The 12,375-nt window shown below is 49.8% G+C and overlaps 1 protein-coding gene across 2 annotated transcripts in view; it reads right to left on the bottom strand.

Annotated features, from left to right (window-relative positions):
* LOC110508191 (neuropilin-1a) overlaps nt 1-12,375 on the bottom strand; it is a 68,582-nt gene that overhangs the window by 28,101 nt on the left and 28,106 nt on the right. For both annotated transcript variants that reach the window (XR_005040120.1, XM_036965890.1), the window contains exons 4-6: nt 8,052-8,279; nt 5,068-5,232; nt 592-758 (exon numbers count right to left, since the gene is read on the bottom strand). Coding sequence is in view for 1 of the 2 variants with exons in the window: in XM_036965890.1 (XP_036821785.1) it covers nt 592-758; nt 5,068-5,232; nt 8,052-8,279 (560 nt within the window). In the remaining variant the exon portion in view is untranslated. The remainder of the gene's footprint in view (nt 1-591; nt 759-5,067; nt 5,233-8,051; nt 8,280-12,375) is intronic.

Below are 12,375 nucleotides of genomic sequence, written 5' to 3'. Positions count from 1 at the left end.
TTACAGCGTGCATAGGTAGGAGCTTAATCAACCCAAACACCAACTAGTCCAGTCAGTCTGGCTTCTCAATCATAATCGGTGTTGTTTGTGACTTGGTGTTGTTTCTTTTTTGGCCTTTGTAGGTCTGGCGTCATTCACAAACACCCTCATGACCTGTGCTACTACAATCTCTCTCTCTCTCTCTCATACACACACGCACACACACAATCAAATTTGCGCAGACACACACACACACACACTAGTGTATACACACACGCACACAATCATACTCACACATGCACACCTACAATCACGTACAGTACACACACACTCACTTCACATGACAGTAGCTGAACAGGGAGCTGTAAAGGACTAAACACACTGTCCCAAAGAGTATGAATACCCAACTCTTGCTCAATCCAGTGCTTACTATGCAGCCATAATGTTTTATAGGCACCAATAGGATAAGTAATGTCAGTGACAGACACACAGAACCCTATTCCTCTATGTAGGGAACAGTGCCCATAGGGGTAAAAAGGGAATGGGGTGCCGTTTGGGACTCAGACACCACACATGTAACCCAGCTTCCCCAGGGCTGTCTCTCTATCATACCTGTATCCACTCTCTAGCAGAGTCTTCTGAGGGGGTCCATCCGTTCTCTTTGTAGTTGAGTCTGGAGCGTTCTGGGGACCAGTTGGGGTTGTACTGAGAGGAGGCAGTGATCTGATCTGAGGTGATCTCTCCTGACTCCATCCCCAGGCCCTCCAGACAGGTAAATTCTGTCAGGGGAGAAACACAACATGAGTTACACTTTATTTGGACATTCCCCTAGAGATGATCAACATAATACCGATTCAATTTTCAACAAATGATTAACTGCAACAACTCTGTTGTTACACAACAACTTGCTGGGGTTATAGTTAGAGTTAGGTTTAGTGTTAGGGTTAGGGTGATTGTTTGTCTAAAGCAGTGTTACATTTTTTTCAGCAGGGACACCATTTTTTCAGGCAGAATTTCAGGGGACCCCATTTTTTCCCCAAATAATTTCTCGTAACCTCAAATCTACATCAACAAATAACCTTCAATTCATTGCATTTTCATCTCTTATTAAAATGAAAGAAACCAATAAATACATGTACTCAATAAAATAGTATTTGTCTAATTATCTTTCTCAAAAACATTTGTATATTGTCCCATACAATAATCTGTACTCTTAATTTTTTGTTACTCATTTTGAATACCTGTCACGCCCTGGCCATAGAGAGGTTTTTATTCTCTATTTTGGTTAGGCCAGGGTGTGACTAGGGTGGACATTCTAGTTTCTTTATTTCTATGTTGGTGTGGTTCCCAATCAGAGGCAGCTGTCTATCGTTGTCTCTGATTGGGGATCGTATATAAATTGTCCTTTTTCATTTGGGTTTTGTGGGTAGTTGTTTTCTGTTTAGTGTCTGCACCTGACAGGACTGTTTCGGTTTTTCCCTCGTTGTTATTTTGTTCAAGTGTCTTGAGTATTAAATTTATCATGAACACTTACCAAGCTGCGTTTTGGTCCACTCCTTCATACGACGATCGTTACAGAACTACCCACCAAAAAAGGACCAAGCAGCGTGTTCAAGAGGAGCAGGGATCCTGGGCCAGGGAGAAAAGAGAGTGGAGGACATCCTGGACCTGGGAGGAGGTTATGGCAGGGGACAAGACCCTGTCATGGAAACAGGTGGAAACAGCGACGATATGAGGGGACACGGCTTGCACGGAAACCCGAGAGGCAGCTCCAAAAATATTTTTTGGGGGGGCACACAAGGAGAGTGGCAGAGTCAGGGTTCAGACCTGAGCCAACTCCTCGTGCTTACCGTGGGGAGCGTAAGACTGGTCAGGCACTGTGTTATGCAGTGATGCGCATGGTATCTCCAGTGCGCATTCATAGCCCGGTGCGCTCTATTCCAGCTCCCCGCATTGGCCGGGCTAGAATGGGCATCCAGCCAGGACGGATGGTGCCAGCTCAGCGCTCCTGGTCTCCAGTATACTTCCTTGGACCAGGATATCCTGTGCCGGCTCTGCGCACTGTGTCTATGGTGCGTCTGCACAGCCCAGTGTGGCCTGTGCCAGCGCCCCGCATTTGCAGGGCGAAGATAAACATCCAGCCAGGACGGGTTGTGCCAGCTCTATGCTCCAAACCTCCTGTGCGCCTCAATAGTCCAGTACGTCCTGTGCCTCCTCCGTGTACTCACCCTGAGGTGCGTGTCATCAGCCCGGTGCCACCTGTACCGGTCCCACGCATCAGGCCTCCAGTGCGCCTCCACAGTCCAGTACGTCCTGTGCCTCCTGCCCGCACTCGCCCTGAGGTGCATGTCTTCAGCCCGGTGCCACCTGTACCGGTCCCACGCATCAGGCCTCCAGTGCGCCTCCACAGGCCAGAGCTTCCGGCGACAGTTCCCAGTCCAGAGCTTCCGGTGACGTTTCACAGTCCGGAACCTCCACCGACGGGCCACAGTCCCGGAACCTTAAGCGACGGTCCACAGTCCGGAGACGGTCCCCATTCCAGAGCCGGTCCCCAGTCCAGGGCCTGCAGAGCCCATCCCCAGTCTGGGGCCTGCAGCAATGGTCCCCAGTCCTGGGCCTGCAGCGACGGTCCCCAGTCCGAGCCTCCGGCTACGGTCCCCGGTCCGGAACCTCCGCCGATGATCGGTGGTCTGGTTCCTCCGGCGATTATCTACATCCCGCACTAGAGCCGCCATGAAGGGATGCCCACCCGGACCCTCCCCTTTAGAGTCAGGTTTTGCGACCGGAGTCCGCACCTTTGGGGGGTAGGGGGGTACTGTCACGCCCTGGCCATAGAGAGGTTTTTATTATCTATTTTGGTTAGGCCAGGGTGTGACTAGGGTGGACATTCTAGTTTCTTTATTTCTATGTTGGTGTGGTTCCCAATCAGAGGCAGCTGTCTATCGTTGTCTCTGATTGGGGATCATATATAAGTTGTCATTTTTTGTTTGGGTTTTGTGGGTAGTTTTCTGTTTAGTGTCTGCACCTGACAGGACTGTTTCGGTTTTCCCTTTTTGTTATTTTGTTCGAGTGTTTTGAGTATTACATTTGTCATGAACACTTACCAAGCTGCGTTTTGGTCCACTCCTTCATACGACAATCGTTACAATACCACTGGTCTAAAGAGACTCTCTGTATTAGTGTGACTCATAGGGGTCTCAATCACAAAGACAATTCATGTGTAATGTGATATTAACTGTGTTTTACTGGAAACTAAAAGTTACTTGCTCAAAATCGAAATACAAATACAACAGGTAGACCTTACAGTGAAATGCTCAGAAGAAAAGCAGAGCATTGTGTATCTCAACTGGACATGTTAAAAGATGACCCATTCAGAACATTTTGTAAGAAGCTAGAGCGTACCAAATTCCTCTGATTAGTCGTGGTTGTAAATTCCTCACTCTCAACACCCCCGGAGTAGTACGTCGAATGCCTGTCTTTGTTGGTGTCTGTTTGGTGACCCTTTCTCCAGACACAGGTTCAGGTTAGGTTCACTGCCCTGATGCATGCACCCTTAACCCCAATTCAATCTCCTTAATGCTGAGTGCCAAGCAGAGGGGGACTGGGTCCCATTTCTATTTACTCTTTACCGCTGTAAAATACCAGTGGTTGGTGTTCATGTTCATGTTGGATGACCAAAACTCATCAGGAGGTTGTACAAAAACATCACAAACAGACTCCACATTGAAATTCCCCCAGACTACAGTGATTTAGGGCCTTGCGACCTGTCCCTCTGACCCTGGTTGAAGGAATGTGTGTATGTGCGAGTGTTTGTTTGTTTGTGTTTGTGTGTGCACACTCACACGGCTCCCATCAGATTGTAAATCTGTCCACATAGCCTTTCTCTGGATGGTTAAGAGCAGTGCTGGTGTTAGAAAAATCTCTAATTATCCCAGATGGCTGTAGAAACGCACACACACACATAAATACACACACACACCCTCTGTGGCTGGCTAGCTGTGTGTTTTCACAGTGGACCCACACAGAGCAGAGTGATGACTGGTCTTGTCACCAGGCCTCCAGCTAAGCGTGACAGATTGAAATGAAGGCTCCATGGTGAACCCAATCACATTGCCTTTTCCACAGCATTAGCTCCCTATCAGTCTGTTTGGTAGTAGAAATGTGTGTGCCTAAATGTTCTTAAAACTGTTTTGGGAAAACTTCAGATACTTTTTTCCATTTCGTGGGAGGAAGGTTGGTGGAATGTAAAATTCTCAGAAATCAGTACTATACTATTTCCCCGATGGCGTTATCTTATCTATAACAGTCGGAAACACCCCATACTGTGACTTTGATCGCATGAACTGTTGAAATAGTCTCTGATAAGGTCTTTCATTTGGATTGCAATGATATGTGGACATTTTGATGTTCTGTCAATGCCTGCTGAGCAAATGGAAGTGAAGGAAACGCATGAATAGAAATTAGAGAATTAGCAGAGCACTGAAGAGAGATGGAAGAAAGAACAGAGACTGTTTTGGATTCTCTGCGATGGGAGTAAGTCCATCCTGCCTCTGTGTGTATGAGAGGCATCTAAACAGACCTTATGTCAGTCACACACACATCAGTGTGTGCTCAGAGTGCGCTCTGGGTGTTTGTAAATTCAGAGCGTTGTCAGATTGCCCATTAGTAAAATTCAGAGTGTTTCACTCTCGGAGCATTCAGAGCGCACACTGGACGCTCTGGCCAAGGGGTAGAGTTGATCCTAGCGTTCTAACCTCACAATGGCAGTCAAGCAACCAAGCTAACCGGCTAAAGTTAGCTAGCTAATTCCAGACCATTTTACTCGCCCTAGCAGAGCTGGTTAGGCTGTTTTCCTGTTACCTAGTTGGTGACTGTAACTGTGCTGCTGGCAACAATTGAATTATGATTTTTTGCGAACATTTACTGACATATTCAATGCGTGTTGAGCGTTCATAAATTTGTCAGTTATTCTGTGCTCTGGCACGCTGAGACGAGAGCGCTCTGAAATCGGAGTAGATGGCCAGAGAGAATTTACGAACGCCCTGGGCTAGAACGACCCTGGGCCGTAAGGCAGTAGGTCATACTAACCCTCTGGTCCCTGTCGTAGGCTCCTCTCTCTGACAGTGTAGTTGGCTGAGAAGCCCTCTCTGGCGATGGCGTTGTCTGTGTTGATGGTCATAGAAAGGATCCCTGTGTAGGAGATGACTCGGCCAGGACTGCTGTTACCACAGTACCGCCCAATGTGGGGTCCCACTGGGATAGGGAGAAGGAGAGAAGGGGGTGAAAGAGAGAGAGAGAAAGGGGAGAGAGAGGGGAGAGGGGAGAGAAAGAAAGAAAGAAAGAGAGAAATGAAGAGAGAGAGAGAGAGGGGAGAGAGAGAGAGGGGAGAGAGAAAGAAAGAGAGAGAGAAATTAAGAGAGAGAGAGAGGGGGGAGAGAGAGGGGAGAGAGAGAGAAAGAGAGAGAAATTAAGAGAGAGAGAGAGGGGAGAGAGGGGGGGGGGAGAGCGAGAGGGGAGAGAGAAAGAAAGAGAAAGAGAGAAATTAAGAGAGAGAGAGAGGGGAGACAGAGAGAGGGGAGAGAGAGAGGGGAGAGAGAGGGGGGGAGAAAGAAAGAGAAAGAGAGAAATGAAGAGAGAGAGAGAGAGGGTGGGAGAGAGAAAGAAAGAGAAAGAGAGAAATTAAGAGAGAGAGCAATGTAAATCCATCACAGCTACAACATCACAATTACTTCCTTCAATATCCCATGTTGCGATTGATTCAGTTTTTCTACAATTAAGCAATAAGGCACGAGGGGGTATGGTATATGGCCAATATACTATGGCTAAGGGCTGTTCTTATGGATACAGCCCTTATCCGTGGTATATTAGTCATATACCACAAACCCGCAAGGTGCCTTATTGCTAGTGTCTTATAACGTAATTAGAGCAGTAAAAATAAATATTTTCTCATATTTGTGGTATACGGTCTGATATAGAAGAAAAAGAAACGCACACCTATTTGGGCGAGGTGCTGGCTAGCGGAGTAGAAAACTTGAAAATACGGTCTGATATACCACGGCTGTCAGCCAATCAGCATTCAGGGCTCGAACCAACCAGTTTATAATCTGTAGTAATAGCCTAATTTACTGCACAAAGTCTATATTCTAGAATGAACTTCCCTCCATTGTATGTTTCACTAACTTTCACTCTGTCATCTGACAAAACATTCTATCGTGATCGTGTGACAACCATTAGAGGATAACAGGTTGGAACTTTCCGATGACCTCAGGTCTCACCTCGTTTGTGACTTTACACCTTGTGTCAAAAACAGACGTGACAGGTAGCAGAGACTATGGCACGTTCACAGTGTTTATCATTAACACGTGTTCACAGCCAATGTATAACAGGTCTGGTACAGAAGAAAAAATATCTCATCTCCAATTATGTGTCAAGAATTGTCTGATGCTTCTCCCATTTCCCTTTTTGTTTCCATTTCAAATAGATTGTGTCGCCTACCATCTGAGATGTCAAACATGTACACACCTCGAACACAAAGCTTTGGCAGAACCCAGGACAGAAAACACACAGGTCTATTGAGAGACATGGCCGGCCGGGCATGTTTACAGCACTAACCCAGCTGTGAGGTGTGTGATTGTTTGGTCCTTGTGTGTTTCTATAGGGCTGTTTCCCAAATGGCACCCCATTCCCTATTAAGTGAACTACTTTTGAGCAGGGCCCATTGCGATCTGGTCAAAAGTAGTGTACTAAATAGTGAACAAGGTGCCATTGGAGACGCATCCCTAGCCTGGCAAGGCCCTTGTATAGAGGAAGAAGTCTCAGGGAGCCAGACAAAGCAATGTACCCAGCCAGGCACTCCTCTGATGCTTGTCAATGTACATTTCCTCCCATTCTCCTCAGACCCAATCACACAACAATGGAGACTGGGCAATGCGGTCATTGAAACAACATCATTGTAGACAATGAATAGTGTAGGTTATGCCTGTCTCCTTAATGTGCTGGGCTAAATCAATCTGTGTGGCCTGGTGGATGAAAAACAACAGAGCTGCTGGCTGGTGAAACAACTCTCCCTCTTTCTCTCTCAATTCAATTCAATTTCAATGTAAGGGCTTTATTGGCATGGAAACACATGTTAACATTGCCAAAGCAAGTGAACTAGATAATAAACAAAAGTGAAATCAACAATAAAAATGAACAGTAAACATTACACTCACAAAAATTCCAAAAGAATAAAGACATTACAAATGTCATATTATGTGCAAATATTTAAAGTACAAAAGGGAAAATAAATAAACATAAACATGGGTTGTATTTTACACTGGTTGCCCTTTTCTTGTGGCAACATGTCACAAATCTTGCTGCTGTGATGGCACACTGGAATTTCACCCAATAGATATGGGAGTTTATCAAAATTGGGTTTGTTTTCAAATTCTTTGTGTATCTATGTAATCTGAGGGAAATATGTTTCTCTAATATGGTCATACATTTGGCAGGATGTTTAATTGCAACATTGTAATTATTTCACCACTATGGCCTATTTATTGCCTTAACCCCCTTATCCTACTTCATTTCTACACACTGTATATGGACTTTTCTATTGTGTTATTGACTGTATGTCTGTTTATCCCATGTGTAACTCTGTGTTGTTGTTTTTGTCACACTGCTTTGCTTTATCTTGGCCAGGTCGCAGTTGTAAATGAGAACTTGTTCTCAACTGGCCTACCTGGTTAAATAAAGGTCAAATATATATATATATATATATTTTAAAGGAGGTTAGGAAGTGCAGCTCAGTTTCCACTTCATTTTGTGGGCAGTGTGCACATAGCCTGTCTTCTCTTGGGAGCCAGGTCTGCCTACAGCGGCCTTTCTCAATAGCAAGGCTATGCTGACTGAGTCTGTACATAGTCAAAGATTTCCTTCAGTTTAAGTCAGTCACAGTGATCATGTATTCTGCCACCGTATACTCTTTGTTTAGGGACAAAGAGCAGTCTGGTTTGCTCTGTTTTTTTTGTTAATTCTTTCTAGTGTGTCAAGTAATGATATTTTCTCATGATTTGGTTGGGTCACACTCTCACCTGCAGGGAACCCATCCCAGATCTCCAACCAGTCGTAGCGACACAGTGCCCCGGGTGGAGGGGTGGTGTCAGGCTCCATGTCGAACGTGTCAAAGTCCACCACGATCTCTGACATTTTGGGGGCGATGATCATGAAGGTACAGTCCAGGTTGTTGGGGTACTTGTCAGGGAAGCCTGGTGTCTTTATAACGCCCTTAGACGAGGTGAAGTTTCTAGAACACTCAGGTCCTGATGAGAAGATGGAAAAAAATATGCATTGTATGTGAAACTTTGCATGTCTTTATCCTGTTCTGACATATAATATTTGGGTCCATGGCTGTAGTTTTGTGGCTTTATGTTTGTATTAAATGTATTAATGCTGTTATTTATCACCATAATCACTGTATTTGTCTGTAACACTGATCATACAGCAGTTGAGGATCTGAAAGCAAGCAATATGTTGACATAACTACAATGCTGTCACTTGGATTTATATAAACCATTGTTAGCAGGGGTTCATGGGTTCCTGAGTCCATTTACTCAATTACCACTGAGGTGTCCACTGAGCCTGTTCCTATTGGTCACACCTTCAGTGCCACTGGCTGGCTCTGTCTGTGTTTTGACTGGGGGGCGCCTGGTATTTACTGACTGCTGCAGTCAGACACAAACACCCTGGGTTGTTTTTGGAGACTTTGTGGCCCGACAAACCCCTCACCCCCACTCCACCTCACTCCAACAAACCCCTCACCCCCACTCCACCTCACTCCAACAAACCCCTCACCCCCACTCTACCTCTCCCCAACAAACCCCTCACCCCCACTCCACCTCACTCCAATAAACCTCTCACCACCACTCCACCTCACCCCAACAAACCACACACCCCTAGCACCTCACCCCTACAAACCCCTCACACCCACCACCTCACCCCAACACACCTCTCACCCCCACAAACCCCTTGCCCCTACCACCTCACCCCCACTCCACCCCAACAAACCGCTCACATCCACTCCACTCCACCCCACTCCACTCCACCCCAACAAACCGCTCACCCCCACTCCACTCCACCCCAACAAACCACTCACCCCAACAAACCACTCCACCCCAACAAACTGCTCACCTCCACTCCACCCCAACAAACTGCTCACCTTGACTCCACCCCAACAAACCGCTCACCTCCACTCCACCCCAACAAACCGCTCACCTAAACTCCAACCCAACAAACCGCTCACCCCACTCCACCCCAACAAACCGCTCACCCCCACTCCACTCCACCCCAACAAACCGCTCACCCCCACTCCACTCCACCGCAACAAACCGCTCACCCCCACTCCACTCCACCCCAACAAACCGCTCACCGCCACTCCACTCCACCCCAACAAACCGCTCACCGCCACTCCACTCCACCCCAACAAACCACTCAACCCCATTCCACTCCACCCCAACAAACCGCTCACCCCCACTCCACCACAACAAACCACTCACCCCCACTCCAACCCAACAAACCGCTCACCTCGACTCCACCCCAACAAACCGCTCACATCCACTCCACACCACCCCAACAAACCGCTCAACCCCACTCCACTCCACCCCAACAAAACGCTCACCGCCACTCCACTCCACCCCAACAAACCACTCACTCCCACTCCACCCCAACAAACCGCTCACCCCCACTCCACTCCACCCCAACAAACCACTCACCCCAACAAACCACTCCACCCCAACAAACCACTCACCCCCACTCCATTCCACCCCAACAAACCGCTCACCCCCACTCCACTCCACCCCAACAAACCGCTCACCGCCACTCAACTCCACCCCAACAAACTGCTCACCCCCACTCCACCCCAACAAACTGCTCACCCCCACTCCACCCCAACAAACTGCTCAACCTCACTCCACCCCAACAAACTGCTCACCTCGACTCCACCCCAACAAACCGCTCACCTCCACCCCAACAAACCGCTCACCCCCACTCCACCCCAACAAACCGCTCACCCCCACTCCACCCAAACAAACCGCTCACCCCCACTCCAACCCAACAAACCGCTCACCCCCACTCCACTCCACCGCAACAAACCGCTCACCGCCACTCCACTCCACCCCAACAAACCACTCACCGCCACTCCACTCCACCCCAACAAACCGCTCACCCCCATTCCACTCCACCCCAACAAACCGCTCACCCCCACTCCACCACAACAAACCACTCACCCCCACTCCAACCCAACAAACCGCTCACCCCGACTCCACCCCAACAAACCGCTCACATCCACTCCACACCACCCCAACAAACCGCTCACCCCCACTCCACTCCACCCCAACAAACCACTCACTCCACGCCAACAAACCGCTCACCCCCACTCCACTCCACCCCAACAAACCACTCACCCCAACAAACCACTCCACCCCAACAAACCACTCACCCCCACTCCATTCCACCCCAATAAACCGCTCACCCCCACTCCACTCCACGCCAACAAACCGCTCACCGCCACTCAACTCCATCCCAACAAACTGCTCACCCCCACTCCACCCCAACAAACTGCTCACCCCCACTCCACCCCAACAAACTGCTCACCCCCACTCCACCCCAACAAACTGCTCACCTCGACTCCACCCCAACAAACCGCTCACCTCCACCCCAACAAACCGCTCAACCCCACTCCACCCCAACAAACCGCTCACCCCCACTCCACCCCAACAAACCGCTCACCCCCACTCCAACCCAACAAACCGCTCACCCCCACTCCACTCCACCGCAACAAACCGCTCACCCCCACCCCAACAAACCGCTCACCGCCACTCCACTCCACCCCCAACAAACCGCTCACCCCCACTCCACCCCCAACAAACCGCTCACCCCCACTCCACCCCAACAAACCGCTCACCCCCACTCCACCCCAACAAACCGCTCACGCCCACTCCACCCCAACAAACCGCTCAACCCCACTCCACCCCAACAAACTGCTCACCTCCACTCCAACAAACTGCTCACCTCCACTCCACCCCAACAAACCGCTCACCTCCACCCCAACAAACCGCTCACCTCCATCCCAACAAACCACTCACCCCCACTCCACCCCAACAAACCGCTCACCCCCACTCCACCCAAACAAACCGCTCACCCCCACTCCAACCCAACAAACCGCTCACCCCCACTCCACTCCACCGCAACAAACCGCTCACCGCCACTCCACTCCACCCCAACAAACCGCTCACCGCCACTCCACTCCACCCCAACAAACCGCTCACCCCCATTCCACTCCACCCCAACAAACCGCTCACCCCCACTCCACCACAACAAACCACTCACCCCCACTCCAACCCAACAAACCGCTCACCCCGACTCCACCCCAACAAACCGCTCACACCCACTCCACACCACCCCAACAAACCGCTCACCCCCACTCCACTCCACCCCAACAAAACGCTCACCGCCACTCCACTCCACCCCAACAAACCACTCACTCCCACTCCACCCCAACAAACCGCTCACCCCCACTCCACTCCACCCCAACAAACCACTCACCCCAACAAACCACTCCACCCCAACAAATCACTCACCCCCACTCCATTCCACCCCAATAAACCGCTCACCCCCACTCCACTCCACCCCAACAAACCGCTCACTGCCACTCAACTCCACCCCAACAAACTGCTCACCTCGACTCCACCCCAACAAACCGCTCACCTCCACCCCAACAAACCGCTCACCCCCACTCCACCCCAACAAACCGCTCACCCCCACTCCACCCAAACAAACCGCTCACCCCCACTCCAACCCAACAAACCGCTCACCCCCACTCCACTCCACCGCAACAAACCGCTCACCCCCACTCCACTCCACCCCAACAAACCGCTCACCGCCACTCCACTCCACCCCCAACAAACTGCTCACCCCCACTCCACCCCCAACAAACCGCTCACCCCCACTCCACCCCAACAAACCGCTCACCCCCACTCCACCCCAACAAACCGCTCACCCCCACTCCACCCCAACAAACTGCTCACCTCCACTCCAACAAACTGCTCACCTCCACTCCACCCCAACAAACTGCTCATCTCCACTCCAACAAACTGCTCAACTCCACCCCAACAAACTGCTCACCTCCACTCCACCCCAACAAACCGCTCACTTCCACTCCACCCCAACAAACTGATCACCTCCACTCCACCCCAACAAACTGCTCACCTCCACTCCACCCCAACAAACTGCTCACCTCCACTCCAACAAACTGCTCACCTCCACTCCACCCCAACAAACTGCTCACCTCCACTCCAACAAACTGCTCAACTCCACCCCAACAAACTGCTCACCGCCACTCCACCCCAACAAACTGCTCAC

The sequence above is a fragment of the Oncorhynchus mykiss genome, chromosome 28 (genome assembly GCF_013265735.2).
Source record: "Oncorhynchus mykiss isolate Arlee chromosome 28, USDA_OmykA_1.1, whole genome shotgun sequence".
In the NCBI taxonomy this organism is placed as follows: domain Eukaryota; kingdom Metazoa; phylum Chordata; class Actinopteri; order Salmoniformes; family Salmonidae; genus Oncorhynchus; species Oncorhynchus mykiss.
This window is presented reverse-complemented; position numbering and strand designations above follow the sequence as displayed.